The 23,413-nt window shown below is 39.9% G+C and overlaps 1 protein-coding gene across 2 annotated transcripts in view; it reads left to right on the forward strand.

Moving 5' to 3' along the window:
* Positions 1-23,413, forward strand: part of KCNK2 (potassium two pore domain channel subfamily K member 2) — a 208,440-nt gene that overhangs the window by 148,846 nt on the left and 36,181 nt on the right. For both annotated transcript variants that reach the window (XM_034764515.1, XM_034764516.1), the window contains 2 exons: positions 9,045-9,205; positions 14,018-14,204. In XM_034764515.1, the coding sequence (XP_034620406.1) occupies positions 9,045-9,205; positions 14,018-14,204 (348 nt within the window). The remainder of the gene's footprint in view (positions 1-9,044; positions 9,206-14,017; positions 14,205-23,413) is intronic.

Below are 23,413 nucleotides of genomic sequence, written 5' to 3' on the forward strand. Positions count from 1 at the left end.
CCTGTTGTGCATTATGTACTAATAATCTGTGGCCTCAGCAAATACTGGCACAAAATATACAACAACAACAAAAATCCTGACCAGAAAGATGTAGCAACCTGCATGGAACTTGCAGGGGGAAACACGGGTTGTTGGAGAGAGGAGTTTAGAGGCAGCACCAGGAAGTGAGTGTGTGTACATGTGTTTGGGATGCTTACTGCAGCTGGAGCACCTCTGTAAATAGTTCTTTTTAATAAAGAGACAGTTTAGATTAAGAAACAGAGAGTACTCTCATGTTATTATCTAGCCTGTGGAGCATGAAACAGCATAACTTAGCTACATAGTGAATGTGCATAGATTGTGTAGTTTGAATGATCCATTAGCAAAAGCCATTATTAACCAGAACCATAAAATCCTTGGTTTTTAAACAACAAAAAATCTTTTTTCTTTACTTAGTTGCATGGATGGAAAGATGAGACAGGTATGCTTAAATAAAACTCTGCAGTTCCAGAAACCAAATACTATATTCCAAAATCTGTTAAAGTTGCCAATGGACAATAATGTGCTTACCCATCAGTGTGTATACTGTGTGTATCCCTAATTTCAAGAAACACAATTTTTGTTTCTTTTTCAAAAGGGTTTTCTGTTGTATTTATATTATGAGAGTACTGTTAAAAATAAAATATTCATCCTGGATCAGATTTAAGATTGATACATGTTACTTTTTACTTGATAAGAATAATTTTATTTTATGAGGGTAGTACAAGATCAATGATGTCTGCAGCTATTCACTTGCTTGATTTTAATTTTTTTTAATAAATAGGATGGCTAAGTACATTCTCATTCAGCAAACTTTGTGTGTGTGTGTGTGTGTGTGTGTGTGTGTGTGTTTTAATAATGGTTGGACTTTTTGTTTGAATTGTATCAGTTTTGCTAGAATAAGTATTACATTTTGAAAATTCATATAGCAATAAAAAATTATAAATAAAAGTTTTAAAAAAATAGACACACGTTTTATTGATAAAAGTAGATAATATTCACTGGGCAAAGTGACAGCCATGTGAAATAAAGATCCAGCATCAGTTAGCATAGCTCTGTGAATTGATGTTTTATGCTTTTAGTAGGCTTGTAACAATTACCTAAATTACCCTGGCAACAGAGTGTCAGCTACAGGACTCTGCAACAGCTTCAGGATCCATACCGAGGCTGTGGCTGTCTCCTTCCCTGCTCTGGCACATTGCCTTGACTGAATGGAGATTTAATTTCTATGAATACTGGTACCCTGATTTTTTTGTCTTGGGATTTCTATCCCCACTCAAGACTAAACAAAATGTACCATCACTTTGACTTCACGTGTATCTGGATAAGGCCCTTGGTTTTTGAATTTCTTGCTCTGGAGTATGACACATTTTATAAACATTAATATAGGCTTCTGTTGTTGCTGTTAACGAATGTTGAAATGGAGAAAAATAAGATATGTTACATATATGACATACAGAGATTCTTTCAGGCATGTGCAGGAACATAGTTACAGCCCAGTGTAATATATTGGAAGTGTTCCAACAGAGACCAATGTATTGATGAGAACTATGGTTGGCGTTGTAATGGTTGGAATCCATATCTTGCTAAAAGCAAAGCTGTATTGGACAATGAACAGAACTAATAAGAGGCGATTATATGACAATATCTCTCCCAGGTAATTAACTCAGGGTATAGCTTCTCTGCAAAACAAGGTGTGTTCTTAATTTGGGTTAGCTAACTCGGTTAAAATAGCAGTGAAGACACCGCTCTTAACTCAGGTGAGCACTCCCAGTTCAAGCCCATATGGCACCCTAGGTAAATTTGAACTGGTATACTGCAGCAACTGTAATTGTTTGTATGGAAAGGTATTTAATTATTTCTAGCTGTAATTTAGCAGCTAGAAACAAGGTGGAGGAGATTTAAACCATAGACTACCAGCAAGTCATCCATGGACCACAGCTTGGGAGCCACTGCCATAAAACATTGTTACCTTCCCTTAGTATATGTGATGGTGTGTGTGGGCAAGACAGTTAAAAGAGAAAGGAAAAAGGACCAATTGTAAATTTGAACATTTCCACACCCTGAGTGTAAATGCCCAGGCAATAGAATTTTTCTAGTGTGTGCAGATATTTGCACTTGCCATATGGGCACATATACCATCTTTTTGTTTTGTGCTTGCATAGCATCTAGCACCACAGGGTTCTAATCAATGACTGGTTCATAGGCACTACCCCAATACTAATAATAGTACACATAGAATTTTGCAAGCATTCACATGGAAGTCCTATAGTAGCCTTCTTGAAAGAGCAAACCAATATGTTGGCAAACTGGCACTAACAGCTCTGAAATTCAAAAAATAATTGTTATCTATTCTTTATTTATGGTAGCAATGTCCCTTATTGTAGAATATTGCCTTCTGATCATTTCAGATCTTTCTTCTTTTGGCTTAAAACCAGCAAGATAATTATACCACTAAAATGAGTAAAATTAGGAATTTTTATTTTTATGTATCAGCCAATGCGTTCAAATGTCTCAATTTGCTAGTTTCCATTCTATTTTCAGAACCCACCCATTCAGTTTTCATTTGAAGGCATCAAATGTGTAGCAACAATTCACAGAGTGTTTATGTGATGCAGAAATATTATTGTTTTCACCCATTTTCAGATGTAAATCTATTTAAAAATATATTTAATTTTTGACACTGATGGGTAAGCATATGTGTGAGCATTAATCTCCTAAACCCAAACCACACTCTATAAAGGGAAAAACCTGCACTGCAGACTAGGGATTCCATATGATTCCTTTCATAGAGTTTCCATTCCCTGGGGGGTAAGGGGGTGGAGGCAGGGTTCTTCTCTCCTTCCTAATCAACATGTGCCTCCAAAACACACAGATGCCTTTTTGGAAAGGGGAATTACTGTAACAGATGCATGGTTAAGAGGGCATGAGATCCTGTGAGAGTGTGTAGGAATAAAGTCTGTGTAAATAGGGCAATTATTTAAAAACAAACAAACCACAATATTTTCATCTACCAATACATGTGCTACATGGTGCTTACCACAGAAAGGGCATGGCCAATGGCAATGACAAGGATTTTCCTGTTTGGGAAATGTACCAATCTGTTCATTGTCTTTCTCCCATGATGCTCCCGCAGCCATGTGACTCCCATGATGCACCACACAGCTCAGTCAGAGGGGTGAGGTAATCTGGCTAGGGAGCTCAGCCCATGGAAGAGAATGGGAGCATCAGGCACCCAAACTACAAATCCCATGAGACCATAGGCACATGCAATTCAATGCTGAACTGCCTCATAACAAAACATTGAACAAACTGAAGTATTTTAATTTGGGTCAGACTGTTCTGAAACAAAATATTTCATTTTGACTTTCCTGATGGCTTCATGTTCTTTCTGGTCCTGAGACCTATGAAACTCACTGTGAGAAAACACCCATTTGAAATGTGGGCTTGCACTTTCTTGTTTGAAAGGAAAATATTAGAGAGAGCAGACCTTTTGATCCCACTTGATTGTGAAGATAAGTCATTATCACATAAATGGATCAGTGAGACTTTCTCGCTTACACAATATTGCAAATAAAATAGGAAGCTCCCTGGGTCTATTCACATAAATCAAAAGGATATATGTAACCTTTTCCATAAAATACTTCTTTCCGCTCAGCTAACCTTAGTGAAGATCGTGCTTGTCCCAGGAATTTGTCCGAGTATATTTCCAAATAGTAATTTACATTAGAGCCAATGTTCTTTGCAGTTATTTTGAAAATTAGGACATAAGAACAGCCATACTGGATCAGACCAATGGTCTATTTAGCCCAGTATCCTGTCTACTGACAGTGGCCAATGCCAGGTGCCCCAGAGGGAGTGAACCTAACAGGTAAAGATCAAGTGATACATCTCCTGTCGCCCATTCCCAGCTCCTGGCAAACAGAGGCTAAGGACACCATCTCTCCCCATCCTGGCTAGTAGCCATTGATGTACCTATCCTCCATGAACTTACCTAGTTCTTTTTTTAATCCTGTTATAGCCGTGGCCTTCACAACATCCTCTGGCAAAGAGTTCCACAGGTTGACTGTGCATTGTGTGAAGAAATACTTCCTTTTTTTTTTTTTTTTTTGCATATTAATTTCATTTGGTGACCCCTAGTTCTTGTGTTATGAGAAGAAATAAATAACTCTTCCTTATTTACTTTCTTCACACTGGTTGTGATTTTATAGACCTTATCATTTAGACCCCATCATTTTATATGTATTGTTGGGATTATGTTTTCCAATGTGCTTTACTTTGGATTTATCAACATTGAATGTCATCTGCCATTTTGTTGCCCAGCCACCCAGTTTTGTAAGATTGCTTTGTAATTCTTCGTAGCCTGCTTTGGATTTAACTATCTTGAGTAGTTTTGTATCATCTGCAAATTTTGTCACCTCACTTTTTACCCCTTTTTCCAGATCATTTATGAATATATTGAACAGTACTGGTGGCAATACAGACCCCTGGGGGACACCACTATTTACCTCTCTGCATACTGAAAACTGACCATTTATTCCTACTTTTTGTTTCCTATCTTTTAACCAGTTACCAATCCATGAGAGGACCTTCCCTCTTATCCCATGACAGCTTACTTTGCTTAAGAGCCTTTAGTGAGCGACCTTGTCAAAGGCTTTCTGAAAATCTGAGTACATTATATCCACTGGATCCCCCTTTTCCACATGCTTGTTGACCCCCTCAAAGAATTCTAGTAGATTGGTGAGGCATGATTTCCCTTTACAGAACTTTTCCCCCCAACAAATTATGTTCATCTATGCATCTGATAATTCTGTTCTTTACTATAGTTTCAACCAATTTTCAGTACCAGGTGAATTGGTTGAAACTATAGTAAAGGACCTAAGGATGCTTTCCTGAATGACTGAGACAAGCAGTTAACTGGGAAACCAAAGCAAAAGTTTGATAATACTGAGAATAGAGGTTAGATTTTGTACATTCATTCTCAGTCTCCTTTTCTTATATGTGACTGGCTATGGACATGATTTCTCTTCTAGAACGATCCAAAAGTGACCATTTTGTTGTACAGTTGTATGTGAGAATTTGTCATTTCACTTCAGGCTAATTTGTGGCCTAGAAGTTTTTGCTTTTAGCAACAATTTCCATGAAATTCAAACTTATGCATGGTTTCAATGCAAATTGTTGTTGGTCATGGGAAAAAAATCAGAAATTGAAATGTTAAACATTTTCTGTGATGCTCAAAACCAAGACAAATTGTCATGAAAATGACTAATTTTCACGCAAAACTGGCCCTTTCTCAAGTCCCATTCCCTAAATAAAAGAATACCTCACAATGTGGGGAAGTAATAGGACAATATTATTTAGGGACAATTCATGTAGCTATCAAGACAGGCTGATTTGTAATATGTGGTAGCATATTATTATGAAACATAATATTGTGCATGTGTGTGATGGAAATCTTATAACAGACCATGTTGCTAAGGCCAGGGCTTTGGAGCAGAGCCCAGAGCTGAAGGGCGGAGCAGCTCCGGAGCAGTCGAGCTGCAGGTTTTTGCCTGGAGCTTGCTCCGGAGCCGAAGCACAGCTCCAAAACCCTGGCTAAGGCACTAAGTTATAACGATAGATCCCAAAACACGTCGTCTTTTTTCCTGAGAAGTGAGCATCCAGCCAGAGGTACACTGCACCACCTGTCACTGCTGGCCGTTAATCCAGAATGTGTGTTTGTGTGAGAACCCTTCATATGCAATTAATTAAAAAAGAGACCTTTTCTATGGTGTTTCTACATGAAAAAAATCTGTTATAAAGAGCATATACCAATGGTTGACAGCCATAAAAGTAAAGAGATTCATCATCTAGTTCCTATGTAAAGTACATCTCTGTAAAGATGTAAATACATAGAGCTGAATGGGAACTAGATGTCCTGGAAGTGATTAGTAGCAGATTACAAATAGAGTGCACAAGAAACATATCTCCTCTGACAGCAGTGGGAGGAATGGAAATGGAAATGTCAGAGTTAAAAAGAAAATACAGCAGCCTCTTTCTTTTGAGTATGCTTAGTTGGGTAAGTATTTTATCATCACTGAAAGGATGTGGAACAGGGAAATATGTCTCTTGGCTCTACCAAAAACAAGGGCTATTGCCAAAGACAAGAGTCTGAATTGCACATGGTGCCCCAGATGCTTGGTTCTAAGTTATGCTAAGGCCTTATAAAAATTGAACAATAGAATCTATTCAAAAATACTGTAGCCACATACACAGACCTGTTTATTAAACCAGACTAAATAGTATTTATTTCTCTCTCTTGGTTTGGCCATGACTAAACAGAAGCTAATTTATTTTAAAACTCTGGGGCCAGATTCTATCGTGCCCTGAGATCTGCTTGGTGCAGTAAAGTGGGGAATGCATCAGTAAACCTCAGTGGCTCCAGTCCTGGCTCCAGATTAACTCAGAGCACTGTATTACACTGTCCCGTAGTGACATCACAGGGTAGTGGGCAGGGAAGGGAGAAAACATATATTTAGTTAAAATCAGTTTAATCTAATCAGAGACAACAAATGCTAAAATGTCTTAATCATAATCATGTGATTTTTTTTTGCATAGTGTCACTACAGGGCAGAGTTAAGGTTGTTTGGGTGCATTTCTATCCCTAATAGGTTGGCACTTCATTTTACCTTAACTGAATTTTCTGGGTTTATAATGCTTGATTCTGGGATAATTACAACTCAGATAACTTTTTTTGCTGTTGATTATTGATGTGTACTCAACCTTAATTCCCTCATAACTCATTTTTGTCTGGGAAATGAGGTTTACATTAAGGTTAAATGTTAAATTAAAGCATATTGAGCCTTACATTAAGGCATATTGAGAATTGTATAATTCTGTTTTCTTCCGGAGAGTTATTCCAGGGATGATTTTGGCCCCCGAATATACAAAAGGATACTGGTAGTGTTTCTATTAAGAATAATACAATGCCTGCAACATAAATTTGGTTTGGGGATACTTTACATTCTTGAAATGCTTTTCTTAGTTTAATACAACTGCTACATACTTTACTACAAACTTTTCTGTCGTCTGGCTCAAGCCATAGCATTCATAACCAGATTTTTATTTAAAATTTTCCAAAGTGTGTATGTGTTGGAAAAGGGGAGATGTTTGGATACAGAATTTTGGTTCTGATTTATCTCTAATTTCAAGAAGGGCAGTAATAAAAATAAACAAAATGCTGCATGTGAAGAAAATTTGTCTTTGGTGCTAAACCAGGGTGCTCAAAATAGATAAACAGAAATTGGGCTAGGTACAAAAAAGACCTTCACTTATTTGTATTACCTCTTGCATTCTGGAAGTTCAGGTGCCCCTACTATATCTCAATCAGTATAAATGGGGAACTATACATGAAAGGAAAAAAAAATAATTATAAATTCCGAGTAGGGCTTGTTGAAAGTTTTCTGTCTAAATTGTTTTTCAATAGAAAATTGGATTTTTGAGTAAACAAAATTTTTTGCAAAAAATGTCTGCTTTCCATGGAAAAAATTGATATTTTGTTGAAAAACTGAATGCCTGAAAACAAAAAGGATTTTGGTTTGTGATCAAAATATTCTAATTTGATATTTCATAGAAAAGTTGAAATTTTCTGTAGAAGATTTTGATGAAAATGAACCGGAGAGGGAGACGAAAGAAAAACATTTTTGCTGAAATTTTCAGGCCTTTATTAGTGACCACCATCTTGGTGAAAAGTGAAGCATGGAATTTGCTTATAGGGATAGGAGATTGCAGCAAATAGCCCATGAAAAATGTGGGTGAATCAAGGAAGGTGGAAGGCTTTTGGGTTAAGACGCAGAACTGGGACTCGGGAGATCTGGATTTTATTCTATAGTCTTCTTGTGTGGCCATGGACAAGTCATTTAGGGTCCAATCCTGTGAGGTGCTTAGAGTTCAGAGCATTCAGCATCTTACAGGACTGAATGTATTTATACCTCCATTTCCCTATTTTAAAACAGAGCTAAAATGCATGCTGGAAGTATGTTTTTAACTAAATTCAATAATCTTTGTAAGTGATTTGAGTTTTCAAATGAACAGTGGCATCAAATTGCAAAGTCTTATTGTGCCTGCGAAAACCTGTATGTGTGCACTCCTTCGAGTCCTAAGTATATGAATAGTCCCACACAGGGCTGGTCCACACTAACCCCCCAGTTCGAACTAAGATACACAACTTCAGCTACGTGAATAACGTAGCTGAAGTCGAAGTACCTTAGTTCGAACTATAAAGTACTTACCATGGGTCCACATGCAGCAGGCAGGCTCCCCCGTCGACTCCGCGTACTGCTCTCGTGGAGCAGGAGTACCGGCGTCAATGGCGAGCACTTCCGGGATCGATTTATCGCATCTAGACAAGACGCGATAAATCGATCTCAGAAGATCGATTGCTTACCGCCAAACCCGGAGGTAAGTATAGACGTACCCTTAATGTACAAATCCTCATCTTGCTCATCCAAATGTGGTTTCATACTGTCTCCCTTGAAAATGTGGCTCGTTGTGATTTTGGAACACGGTTTATACTACATTTGAATATAAGCTGCATACCGTTTCAATGCATTGCAGTCTGCAAATTGCAATTCCAGTTATAGTAATTTCCACTTAGTAGGGTCTGATCTTGCACCCTGTGCTCAGGTTAATCACCCATTGAAGTCAATGGAAGATTTGCTCCAAGTGATTTCAGTGGGAGATTTGCCTGATTAGGGAGTGCAGGAGTCAGTCAGCCTTTATGGTGAAGGTACTCTGTGGGAGAAGGAAAAAAAATTCAGCAATATAAGAATTATATGTATAAGGGAGACAAATTGGTTAATTGGACAACACTCTGAATGAGGAAAATGAGAAAATCAAATTACGAGGGTGAATCTATAGCAATGTACAGTGTATAATGTGATTGATCCAACGGGACTGCTTAAGTTTTCTCCTCTTGCAATACTTTTGGACATGTAATTTAATATGTGTAAGTAATTTATAAATAGCCCAAGTTGTTTGTAATGTAGGCTTTGGGAACATCTCGCCACGTACAGAAGGTGGAAAGATATTCTGTATCATCTATGCCTTATTGGGAATTCCTCTGTTTGGTTTTCTGTTGGCTGGAGTTGGAGATCAACTAGGGACCATATTTGGAAAAGGAATTGCCAAAGTAGAAGATACATTTGTTGTAAGTATGCTAAATATATTGTCCTGAATGTTACTCATCACTCTAAATATAGTAAATAAAGTAAAAATATAGTAAACTTTTTAAAGGGAATAATGCATTGAATCATTGTTAATGTCTGGCAAAAGGTGTGTTGAAGGTTACTGGAAGTACATGTTATCCAACATTGTTGACAGAGAACTGGGTGAAGTTCAACATATACATTCAGGCCTGGTCTATACTACCCGCCTGAATCGGCGGGTAGAAATCGACCTCTCGGGGATCAATTTATCGCGTCCCGTCGGGACGCGACAATCGATCCCCGAATCGGCGCTCTAACTCCACCAGCGGAGGTGGTAGTAAGCGCCGCTGACAAAAAGCGGCAGAAGTCGATTTTGCCGCCGTCCTCACAACGGGGTAAGTCGGCTGTAATACGTCGAATTCAGCTACGCTATTCACGTAGCTGAATTTGCGTATCTTAAATCGACTCCCCGCTGTAGTGTAGATGTACCCTCAGATTCAGTTTCCTAAAATAATTATGACTGGGAAGAGAAATTGGATCCAAATCAATCAACTCATATTTTTATTTGTCTTTAAAATACCCTAGAGCAGCAGCAGTTTGTTTCAAAAAATTATAGTATCGCACTATAGTAAAAAGTCACTGACACAGAAATGTGGCTGAATGGGATAACTTGAGATAATATAGGGGAATCGGTGTAGGCACTTTGACATTGATGGTAAACCATAGATAAAACATACACTGATATTATAGGCAGTGTTCAAAGTGAGCAGGAAGTGAACTCCTGTACTTCCTTGCTACACCTTCTAGTGAGCCCTTCTATTGTCTTTCCATTCCCCATACTGTATCTTGCCCTCCTTGTACAGCCCCCACAGCATAGGAAGTGACCTTTGGACTCTCCCCTTCTCCAGGACTTCCCCTGAACTAAAATAAGCATCCTTCTGTTTAATTTTAACAAGGAGGGGGTGGGAGAGAATATAGTCTTTAAAAGAAAGTTTGGCCAGTGCTCTCTTCTGTTTCATCATAAGTGCAAATACATGGGTTAAGCATGTGCAAATGGTAGTAGGCAAAAATTGTGCTTACACCTACACAAGAATCCATTTGAAACTAAATCCCACTGCCTGTTTTATACATTTATTTTTCTGAGCCTATAATAGCTTTATCCCACTGATTGGCATAAAACAGATATCTAAAGGGACACTAGCAACTTAACTTTCAGACAGAGTATGATTTTTTTTTAATTTGTACTTCTCTGTTGTTACAAGTAAGACCTACAATTCATGTAACTGAAAGAGATTAGAAACAAAATTCTCCTTTCATTTCATTTTTTTCATGTGTATTTGACAGGACTTGGCTTCAATGTTTCTTGGCGTAGTTGAGGCCTGTGCCCTGCTTATGACACCATCAGGTGTTCTACTAAGGTCAATGGGATTGTTCACATGTGAAGTTACTCACAGACATAAGTCTTTGAAGGCTGAGCAAGTGGCCCCTGTTTGGGTTGGTCTTTAATCTACAGTAGAAATAGGGCAGAGAAAAACATCTTTTCGGAACAGGACAGTATAATTGTAAAAGCACAAAAATTGCCCCAGGGGAATTTAGGAGCAAGTTGCCAACCCCAAACATTCAAAAATCAATGAGGCAGGGCCGTCTAGGATTGCAATTTTTAGAAAAGTACATTCGGGTTTCTTTTTATTGGCCTTCTGGTTTTTGAGCCTTTAGATGCACCGAGGTCACACTTTCATGCTTATCTTTGCAACCATGAAGTGTGGACACTTTAAAAACATGAAATGAAACCTGAGATTCTTACATATTCACAGGAATTCAGCAGCCAGGACTTAAAGAAAAACACCAATGGTTGCAAGAATTGCAATAAAAATGTGAAAGTTGGCAAAACTGCTCCTTTTAACTAGTTGATGGCTGTCACATGGAAACCTCACCATTCCTACCTGACACCCACCACTGTAAGTCTCACCTCCCACGCTTGTTGCCAGATCTGGAAAAGCAGTAGCAGAGGCAGCAAGAAGCATGTGCCGACAGCCACATACTCTGCCGAGTTAGACCCACAGAAGTGTGAATTTCCTCCTCCGTGTTGCCTCTCTCTGCGGCTGCCTGTTGTGCTGTAGGGCCAGAAGGCCCTCAGTTGCATCTAGGTATACTGCAGCCTCCAGTGGCTGAAGCAGCTACAGCTACAACCCAAGCGCTGGTTGTCCCAGGGTACATCTACACTACAGCAGGGAGTCGATTTAAGATACGCAAATTCAGCTACGTGAATAGCGTAGCTGAATTCGACGTATTGCAGCCGACTTACCCCGTTGTGAGGACGGCGGCAAAATTGACTTCTGCCGCTTTTTGTCGGCGGCGCTTACTACCACCTCCGCTGGTGGAGTTAGAGCGCCGATTTGGGGATCCCCGAGAGGTCGATTTCTACCCGCCAATTCAGGCGGGTAGTATAGACCAGACCCCAGTGGCAGAAGGTGGTACAGTACCTGTCATATTACATTTTTAAATACATATTTATTTAGCAGCCTTAATTTGCAGTGTAATTTCCTGTTGTTTGTACCAGCACTGCAACTGTTGTGTGTTCAAAGGGACCAGTTCTGTGCGGCATGCCGTATTGCTTGCCTCTTTTCCTCTATAGTAGGAACTGTCCGCTAGCATGGTTGCTTTTGAGATTCTCACTATGCAGATGGTGTTATGCCAGACAGTTTCATCCACCAAGCAAATGCTGGCTTTAAGACAAGTGAAAAGAAAAGGCTCAGGGTACTTACTTTCGGCTCAAAGCCACCATTTCAAACCCAGCTGGATCATTGGCAACCAAGAGCTATTTGCATCTAGAGTTGGCTGAAAAAATGGAAAGAAAACATCATGAGGTGTTTTGATCATTCTTTACTACTTCTCTTCAGAAATCAAAATTTTCATGAAAAGTTTTGTTGAAAAATTCAGATTCTGGAAGGTTTTGACCAGTTCTATTTGCATTTATTGGCTAATTGTCTCCCTGTGTGGAAATCTGCTTAATTCAGTTCCTAATAGATAAGTATCCATATTATAAAACTGAGCAGCAATTTGCTCCCTTGTTGGCAGTCTCTGCAGGGAAGGTTTGATTTGAATGGTCAGACACTGAATGGCTCTCTCACTCTTAGAGGTGATTTTCCCCTCCCACTCCCCACCAGCAAAATAAAATAAAAATTGAGACACATCATAGGAGATTTTACATCACCACAGCCGGTGCTTCCTGGTTTTGGATGATAAAAGCTTGGCTTTGGTCTTGATGTCTGGACTAGCTTTCACAAGCACTAAACTAGTTTAAAAAATATAAGGAAAGGTCAATCAGGAACCAGTTAAGCTCTTTTCTGATTTCATTTATTGTCTATACAATAGGCCAGATTTTAAGAAAGTCTCCAATTTTGGGGGTGCAATTTTCTGCCTGCATTTAATTGAACCAATATAATTAGGCCATTACCTGATTTGTGGGTGCAATCAGATACTTAGAAGGCTAAAATGCATGATTTTTACTCGTAGTTACTTGCAGGTGAAAAATTGCACCTACAAAATTAGAAGCCGTTTGAGGCCCATTTAAACATTTAGTGAAGTATGCCAAACTGCAGTATGACAAATCTGCTGAACCTTTAGTATTACTGAGTGGTATAAATGCCATTCGTTCAGAACAAAAAGGGAATCACATTCAGAGACTGCAAGTGTTTCCCAGAATATCCACATTTGCTTTGAATAAACACCTCTATTCCTGTGGTGGACCCAGAGGGTAATTCTACACAGCAATTAAACACTGACGACTGGCCTGGATCAGCTGATTTGGACTCACGGGGCTCAGGCCGTGGGGCTGTAAAATTGCTGTGCCAACATTTGGGCTTGGGCTGGAGCCTGAGCTGTGGAGCCCCGGACATCTACACAGCAATTTTTAGCCCTGCCGCCTGAGCTCCACAAACCTAAATCAGTAGACCTGGACCAGCTGCGGCTCTTTTATTCCAGCGTAGACGTACCCAGAATGATAATACCCCAGCCTTCTGAGTGCAGCTGGGAGATTTTTTTCAGACAAATAGTTTATGTGCTGAAAAATGCAGTTCAGGTTGACCCAACTCTAGTCATAAATTTGTTGAATCATTTCAGCTCTAAATTTTTTTTCAGGCTGGATTCACAAGGACAGTTAGGAGCTCTTTGAGATGTTGATAAGAGAAGAGGGGGAGACCCCAGTTAAAGGCCCTGACCCAATTACTATTTAATTATTTATGCAAAGTGGAATAGCTTTAACAGGAGAGGCTGAGAGTAACCCACTCCTGAATAATCAATAGCTTGGGGGTTAGGGCACTCAACCTGGCAAGGAGAGATCTGGTTTCTAATCCCTGGCCTAGAGCATGGAGTTGAACCTGTATCTCATGCGTCCCAGCTGAGTGCCTACCGACTGCCTAAAGTTACAAGTAGAGATCCTTCTCCTCCTCCTCTGGCCATTTTGTAACTCCGGCCCTTCATTTCTTTTGCTTTTATTTTTCTGAAGGATTAAAATGCCTATAAACTAAATTAAACATTTTGTTTCTGGTTGGACAAAATATTTCATTAACCGGAACAAAATTTCTGTTGATTTGTGTCAATTCACCAAAAATTCTGAAACATTTTGTTGCTGTTCTGTTTGACTAATCTTTTTTTTCTTAACTGCTAATGAACTTAAAAATTAATGATTCATCCAGCTCTGCTCCTTAGTAAAGGTGATGCTTCTCATTCTGGGTTTGATAGGTGATCAAGTACAATCACACAGTTTTATTAACCATGGATTTTTCTTTCTTTCCCCTCCCTTTCTTCTGTAGAAATGGAATGTGAGCCAGACAAAGATTCGCATCATATCAACAATAATATTCATATTGTTTGGCTGTGTGCTGTTTGTTGCTCTTCCTGCCGTAATATTCAAGCATATAGAAGGCTGGAGCACACTAGATGCAATTTATTTTGTAGTTATCACTTTAACTACCATTGGATTTGGTGACTATGTTGCAGGTAAGATTTTGTCATGATTCTTTTCTCAACCTAAATCTGTAATATTTTTAATAGTTATACAGGATTTACATTGTGATAATTAATACAATTATTGTTCATGTAACTCCATCAGAATGTAGATGCTTTGCTGATAAGATTATAGAAGAGAACGTGGGGTCACCTGTTGTTATGCTTGACAAGTATTTTCAGACTGCTATTTCAATCGGAATCATTTGCATGAACAAAACCAAAAAACCTTGTTTTAACTTTGTAATAGTTTTTTCTAACTTTAGACAAGTACAACATTATAATAATAAGTACATTATTTTAGTTTGTTAAATATTTTGGTTTTTACACTGGAGTCATTTAAAAACAGCTCTGACAATGGTGATCTTCTGCTCTCACTTGTCAAAATATTGTTTCAGAATTTGGTTTCAGCTGTACAAATATCTCTGGCTGTCATGCTCTCTCTTTTTCTGTGCTTTCTGTCTCCTGTGTTCACTCTCGCCCTGTATATATTTGTGTGTGTTATAGGCAGAGTTGGCAGCACTGCACTGTAGCTAAGGTTGCGTGACACTTTCCATTACAAGACCCTGTTTTCAATCACTTATAACTTTACCAAACTTTAACTGTTTGGGCTGAAAATTTCCATACTAAGTGTCAGACTGAATTTTGTTATGAAAGTTTTAGCTAAACTCTATAACCATTTCTCAGAATGAGGCTAGAGAAAAATTATTTGTCCATGTTTTAAAAAAATCCTATAACTGTTTCTTTGAGAAGCTTTAGTGCCTCCATGTTTTTTAGCAGGGACTTGAAACATGGCAGGGAGGTTGTCCTGGTGTCAGGAATGTGTCTGGTCCCGAAAAAACTGGCCAAATTATAGGCTTTGAAAAGTTACAATTCACATATGCTTGGTAGAAACTTGTTAGAGTTTGGGAGCTACATTTTTCTGAAGAGTTTTTCTGTTGTGAGCATGCTCACAGCTCCCATGTGCTGACTGGACTGCGCATGCACCATCCCCACAGAGTGACTAAGCATGCTCCATCCAAGGCTGCAGGAACTGAGCAGGTCTTTCTCTGCAATTGCTGGTCCTAGCAGCTGGGATTTATTCCAGGAGCATCATCTGGCCTGTGCACTGAATGAGGCAGAGATCCTGTGGAAAATATAGTATGTGATCATGTAATTAAAGACTGTAGCATAATGCTTATGCCCAAGGGGGTTGAATTAAAGTTGCACTGGCAAACTTAATTGTGGCATTTCCTAATTTTTGAGTGCTTGACTTGGCAACTGTAATGTTCTTTTAATGTAGTGTTTGTGTGACATATACATAAATATAAAATGTGAATGCATGTTAGGTTTGTATGTCGCTTGCTGTTTTCTTTCTCCCATATTCCTTTCTATAGTCTTTATATTCTATTCTTTTCCTCTGCTTGCTGTTCTGGCTGCAGGAGTAGACATTGGCTCAGAATTTGTGATTCCAGTGAGATTCACCTGCTGCTGGCTAGCACTATGTCAAAGCTGATACACTGCTTCAAAGCCAAAGCTTTGCATGTTTTATATTATCTTGATGCAATCAGCAGTACATTAATGCAAGGCCTGGTTATATTTATAGTAGGGGCATAATGCGAAATGGCCCACTTGGCTGTAACTGAAACATTGAGTACACATTAATCATTTCTTTCAATATAAATTTTTGTACATTTGCCTCTTCATGGGCCCACTTGATATAATAATTTTGTTCCTGCAGTGCACAGTATAATTAAAACTTGTATTTTACCAGAAAACACATTATCTTTCTGCAGAACATCCTGGCGTGATTTTACTCTGTAATAGTTCATTTTATACACATTTTCATTTCACATTTCCACTATTAACATGAAACTATTGATTTTTATTTCCACTCAGATTAATATGGAGAAGACTGGTATTTATGTAGTCAGTGTGTGTACCACATAACTGCTTGTCTTTGTGTCCTGGGTCCTGTACTGGTAATGGTGATTTTCAAGTTGTATGGGTCCGTGCTTTTAGAGGAAGAGCATCAGACTTCTATCTCCATTGTAGCTGTGAAGCTCAGAATGGTTGCGACAGATCTGAAGTTGGCTGCTGATTGGTTAAACATTATCCTTGGTTTGTGAGTTAGTTTATTCTGCATCAACAACAGATGTCTGGAATATTTTGCAAAGATCAGTTAGTTTCTGCATAATTCTAAACATTGAGCTAACTTAATGGTTGGGTTTCTTTATTAGATATGAGAAAGCATACAGAACGTTTGCAAGTTGGCTACTTAATAGGGATCATGAATTGTAGTAAGATTTGAGTTTTGCTCAGCCACCATAGCATGGCTTTCTCCTTTTTCTTAGACTCATAGACTCATAGACTCATAGACATTAAGGTCAGAAGGGACCATTATGATCATCTGGTCTGACCCCCTGCATGCCGCAGGCCGCAAGACCCTTCCCTGTACTCTACCGTTGAAGTCCCCAGTCCTGTGTTTTAGTGACTTCAATCGGCTGAGACCCTCCTGCTAGTGATCCCTGCCCCATGCTGCGGAGGAAGGCGAAAAACCTCCAGAGGCTCGGCCAATCTACCCTGGAGGAAAATTCCTTCCCGACCCCAAATATGGCGATCAGTAATACCCCGAGCATATAGGCAAGAGTCTCTAGCCTGACCCTTGTTGGCCATTATGTTGTTCATGTACCATTGCTTGGTTTTCCTTGACTACTATGTTTTATCATTAAACCATTCCCTCCATAAACTTATCCAACTTAATCTTAAAACCAGACAGGTCCGTCGCCCCCACCGTTTCCCTCGGAAGGCCGTTCCAATATTTCACCCCTCTGATGGTCAGAAACCTTCGTCTAATTTCTAGCCTAAACTTCCCCCCGGCCAGTTTGTATCCATTCGTTCTCGTGTCCACATTAGTACTAAACTGGAATAATTCCTCTCCCTCCCTTGTATTAACCCCTCTGATATATTTAAAGATAGCAATCATATCCCCCCTCAGCCTTCGCTTTGTCAGACTAAACAACCCAAGCTCCTCTAATCTCTTTTCATACGACAGGTTTTCCATTCCTCTGATCATCTTAGTCGCCCTTCTCTGCACCCGTTCCAGTTTGAGTTCATCTTTTTTAAACATTGGAGACCAGAACTGCACACAGTACTCCAAATGAGGTCTCACCAGTGCCTTATACAACGGAAGCAGGACCTCCCTATCTCTACTAGATATACCTCGCCTAATACATCCCAAGACCGCATTGGCTTTTTTCACCGCCACGTCACATTGCCGACTCATAGTCATCCTGCGGTCCACAAGGACCCCTAGGTCCTTCTCCTCTTCCGTTACTTCTAACCAATGCGTCCCCATCTTGTAACTAAAATTGTTATTATTCGTCCCCAAGTGCATAACCTTACACTTTTTACTATTAAATTTCATCCTATTTCTAATACTCCAATTCACAAGCTCATTCAAGTCTCCCTGCAGAGTATCCCTATCCTCCTCCGAGTTTGCAACTCCTCCCACCTTCGTATCATCCGCAAACTTTATCAGCCCACTCTTGCAATCTGTCCCGAGGTCAGTTATAAATAGATTAAATAAAATGGGTCCCAAAACCGAACCTTGAGGCACTCCACTAGTAACCTCCCTCCAACCCGACAATTCACCCTTTAATACGACCCGCTGCATTCTCCCCATTAACCAATTCCCTATCCACCTCTGGATTTTCATATCGATCCCCATGTTTTTCATTTTAACCAATAGTTCCTCATGGGGTACTGTATCAAACGCTTTACTGAAATCCAGGTAAATTAGGTCCACCGCATTTCCCTTATCTAATAAGTCCGTTACTTTCTCAAAGAAGGAGATCAGATTCGTTTGGCACGATCTGCCCTTCGTAAAACCATGCTGTAATTTATCGCATTTGCCATTAACCTCAAGGTCCTCAACTAGTTTCTCTTTCAGAATCTTCTCCAGCACCTTGCCCACTACTGATGTTAAACTAACAGGCCTATAGTTACCCGGGTCACTTTTTTTCCCTTTCTTGAAAATAGGAACCACATTGGCTATTCTCCAGTCTAACGGGACTACCCCCGAGTTTACAGATTCATTAAATATAGTCGCTAATGGGCCTGCTATTTCCCGCGCCAATTCCTTCAATATTCTCGGATGAAGATCGTCTGGTCCACCCGACTTAGTCCCATTAAGGCGTTCTAGTTTTGTTTCTACCTCGGATGCGGTAATCCCCCATCCCGTATGCCCCTCTGTAACGGTGCTAGTATCCCTAATACCTTCATTGGCCTCGTTAAACACCGATACAAAATATTCATTGAGATATTGCGCCATGCCTAGATTATCTTTAATCTCCTCTCCGGCTATAGTCTTCAGCGGTCCCACTTCTTCTTTCTTTGCTTTCTTCCTATTTATATGGCTGTAAAACCTCTTACTATTACTTTTAATTCCCCTCGCTAAGTCCAACTCTTCCCGGCCTTTGGCCTTTCTCACTCTATCTCTACATTCTCTGACTTCGCTAAGGTAAGTTTCCTTACTGATCCCTCCCCTCTTCCACTCTTTGTACGCTTTCTGTTTTTTCCTAATCGCCCCTTTCAGCCGGTCGCTCATCCAGCTCGGTCTAAGTCTCTTGCTTAGTAATCTTTTTCCCTTTTTGGGGATACAGGCCTCTGACAGCTCTTGCATCTTTAACTTAAAGTAATCCCAGGCTTCTTCTGCCTTTAGGTCCCTTAATACGTTTGCCCAATCCACTTCCCTTACCAGTCCCCTTAATTTGTTAAAATTGGCCTTTTTAAAATTATAAACCCTAGTCTTTGACTTAATTCTGGTACTCTTTCCATTTAGTTTAAAGCGAATTAGCTCATGATCACTGGAGCCCAAGTTGTCCCCCACTACCACTTCCTCAACAAGGTCCTCACTACTTACCAGAATCAAATCTAAAATGGCCTCCCCCCTCGTCGGCTCAGCTACCACTTGATAAAGGAATTGATCCGCAAGCACATCTAGGAACATCTGAGCCCTATTATTGCTACTAGCGTTTGTTCCCCAATCTATATCCGGGAAGTTAAAGTCCCCCATAATTACACAGTTTCTATTAGTATTTACCTCCCTTAATACATTAAACAATTCCTTATCCATATCCTGGGTCGATCCCGGCGGTCTATAGCACACCCCAAGCACTATCCCCGGAGAGGCTCTAGTAGTACTTTTACCCAGCTTGAGTATTGCCCAGACGGACTCTGTATTATCTATTCCATCCACTATTATTTCTTTACAGCTTATTTCACTATTGACATACAATGCCACCCCCCCCCCTTTACCTTTATCCCGGTCTTTCCTAAACAGCGCATACCCCTCCATACCTGTGTTCCAGTCGTGACTGCCATTCCACCATGTTTCAGTTATTCCTACGATATCCGGTTTCAATTCTCGGACCAAGAGCTCCAATTCCTCCATTTTATTACCTAGGCTTCTCGCATTGGTGTACAAACAGCCTAATATATGTCGTTTAGCCTGTCTCCCATTACTAGCACTGTATGTTGCGCTCCTCTTTGTGTTCGTCCCCCCTGTCCCTCCTATGTCCAATCTCATTTCCCCGGCTATGTCTCCTCTTATTACACTCAGCTTTTCAATACCGGAAACTGGCGTGGAGATTAACTGTGCATCTCCCAACCATCTCCCCAAACTTCCTAGTTTAAAGCTCTTTTGATAAGATGAGCCAGCCTCCCTCCCAGAAGTCTATTTCCTTCCCTACTCAGGTGAAGCCCATCCCGCGAGAACAGGTGTCTGTCCCCGAAAGCCTCCCAGTGGCCATACATCCCAAAGCCCTCCTTATAGCACCACTCCCTTAGCCAACTATTTATCCTCGCAATCCTATCAGCCCTTTGGTGCCCTTCCCTCGGAACAGGCAGAATCCCACTAAAGATAACCTGAGCCTCTATCTCCTTGAGAGTCTTCCCCAGCCTGGCATAATCTCCCTTGATTCTCTCTAACGAGAACCTAGCCGTGTCATTCGTTGCCACATGAAGGATTATCAAGGGGTTCTTACCTGCTCCTTTCAGGATCCTTTTCAACCGCAGGTCCACATCGCGTATCTTTGCACCCGGTAGACAGCACACCCTTCTGTTCTCCGGGTCCGCCCTGGTCACAGGCCTGTCCAATCTCCTCAGTAAAGAGTCTCCAATTACATACACCTGCCGTCGCCTGGCAACAGTGCGATCTAGTAATCTAGTCTCCGATCCCTCTAGTCCTGACCTGTGTCTGCTTCTTCTTACCTCTGCTAAAGTTGTGGGTAGATCCTGTATGCTTCTGAGACAGTAGTGTGCATCGGCTGAATAAAATCTCCTAGTTTGTTGGAGCTGTAGAATGTGAAATGATGCCTAGTTTTGTATTTATTACAATTGAGTCGTGGGGCAGGTAAAAATGGAGCTGTAGTCCAGATCTTAGTGCATAGGTGTCTACATCTGAAAAACTCATTTACAACTGGCACTGATGCTGACTGTCTCAGCAGTGAGGGACAAGTTTTAATTGAGTCTGAAATACCCTAAGACTGAGAGGAGGGAGGATATGTCTCCAGCGTAGCTGGGAGCATGCTTCCCAGCATGGGTAGACAAACACGTGCTAGGCTCTGCTTGAGCTAGTGTGCTTAAAAATAGCAGTGTGGCTGTGCTGGCATGGCCAGTGGCTCAGGCTAGCTGCCTGAATACAAGCCCGCCTGACCCTCTGGGTACCTGCTTGGATGGCTAGCTCAAGCACTTCCCATGTCAGCACAGCCACACCGCTATTTTCAGTGTGCTGGAATGAGCAGAGCTAGCACATGTCTGTCTAGCCATGCTGGGAAGAACTTCCAGCTGCAGTGTAGCCAAAAGTTAGGGATGGTCTTTCCAGGTCAGAACTCAGGTACACTGGTAGGGCACTGTGGTGTAGTTTGCCACTTCCACTGCCTGAATGGTGCCTGTTTTGTGCCTAAGGAGAAGAGGTCAGTCCCCAGACTGGCATCTTACACCAACCCAGAAATCACTACTTTTAAAGAGAGGAGTTTTGCAGAAAACAAGACACCAAGAGGCTGAGAAAAGGAAGGAGGAGACTTAAATCCTTAGGGAGATGAGAGAGAGAGAGATTGAGTGTGTATTGGAATAGCTGGGACAAGGAAGGGAGCAAACAGAAGAATTTAGACATAAAGAAGCGTAATGAAACTGAAAGGCTGTAATGGCGGCTGCCTTGACAGAAATTCCAGTAGATTCCACTAGACTCTTTCTCTTGGTCTCTGTTGATTTCTGTTCGAGACTCAGTATTCCCAGGAAGCAGTAGACTAACAGATCTTTATTATATCCAAAACCTAGTTGCTATTTGGAGCCAGTGGAAACTTTCAGTGGCTAGTTCCACTAAAATAGGATATCTTAGAGCAACCATAGAGGATTGCAGTGTCCCAGGATGGAAAAAAGGGGTGAGAGAGATGGAGAGAGAGTTCTTTTGTTACATGTCCAAGAAAATAATTATATAGTATTTTAACGATTACACTTATCAAATTCTTTCACAGGAAGAGCGTATTTTGATTGTTTTTTGTTCCAATTTGTGACAAAAACAAGTGTCAAAATATTGTACTTTGCCACGATACATAACAAAGTGACAAACCATTCAAAGGGAATACTACAGCACCTATTGAAGAAAATAAAAAGTGACTGGTAAAATGTGGCATTCCACAATGACTGGCAAATTGATCCATATCCTGTATTTTGAGTTCTGTGATACAACAATGCTAAAGATTTTGTTTTCCTGAGTACTATAAAAATCAAACAAAATACCACGTAAACATAAATAATAGTTTTAACAAGATGTGTGTTGACCTCACCATTGAGTTATTTTATGTTGCATTTTATTCTCTCATTTTTCATATATTTATGTTTTACAAAGGTGTAAACCAGAGTTACTCCACTGATATAAACAGAATTGCCTGCTGTGCTTTGGTTGCTATGTAAATAATAGTGTCTAATTAACATAGGTCTCAATTCTGCCACATTTACTTACATGGTGTAGTATCTTACTACATGAGTGGTGTCCTTTATTCCAATGAGGCTACTTGCAGAGAAGGGCACTAATCAATACAGGTAAGCATGGCAAAATTAGATAGTTGGTAGACAATCTAATTTACAGGTCATGTCCATGAGAAAGAAATAATTTCCATAACCGAACAAAGCTTTGCGGCTGTAGTTCCTATTTGCGAAAATGAGGTAAGAGACCAGGCTTGTGGAATAACCTATATCCTCTGTTGAGAAATAGGACACAGTGGTTCTAAATTCTCTCCTTCTCTTGCTTTGAAGTGAAACCATTGACTTTAATAGTACAGAACAAATCAGGCCAATAATATAAATGTTCTATGAAGGTGAAAAGTGGAGAGCTTTTTCATGCCACATCTGTCATCTTTCAGTATAATGAAAGATATTATCAGGTACTAAAGTTAGCCTCAAAATGACAATATTTGTAACACAAAAGTAAATTATTTGTATATAAAAATAGTGCAAAGTAGATAACAAGTGGATGAACAGGTATTTTCAAGCCTTTCTGAAGTAGCGAATCTTAATATGGCAGGTATTGTATATAAATGAAATGAGATATCCAAAAACTCAAGTAAATTAGACAAAGGTCAAAGATGGGAGTTGCATATAAATAAATTATGCAAGTATGTTAGGTTTGAATTTTGTAGGCTCACTGGGGCAACTTAATTGCTCTAGCCTTTAGTGTTTGAGGCCCAGGTGTCCGGTATATGCTCAAATTTTGCATGAAATAATCCCTTGAGAATGAAAGTGATTGAAAACAAATTTCTTAGAAAGATTCTTGGTCTCCCAAATAATAAACCCACTGCTCTTCTTAGAGCGGAGTCAAGCATGAATTCTTTTCTGTCCAAAGTGTAATACCATAATATCAATTTTTGGTTTCACATTCATAGTATTCATCCCCTTTGTTTGCTGAGGCTATGCTTAGAGGAACTGTTCAGCAGGGCTTTCTCACATATATTTTCTTGGTTAGAGTACATTCAAAATTCTTTTCATTCTCTAGACCTCTCATAATTGGAAATAATTAGATTTAAGTTTAAAAATGTGAAATCCCTAATCAAGCTGAGACTAGAGGATATTAATAAGCAACTAGACATGGCAATATTTCATCTTGATTCCCCCTTGTTAAAAAGACTCATCAATATGTCAGATATTTAGACAGTTTTTTTAAT

The sequence above is a fragment of the Trachemys scripta genome, chromosome 3, assembly GCF_013100865.1.
Source record: "Trachemys scripta elegans isolate TJP31775 chromosome 3, CAS_Tse_1.0, whole genome shotgun sequence".
Taxonomy (NCBI): domain Eukaryota; kingdom Metazoa; phylum Chordata; order Testudines; family Emydidae; genus Trachemys; species Trachemys scripta.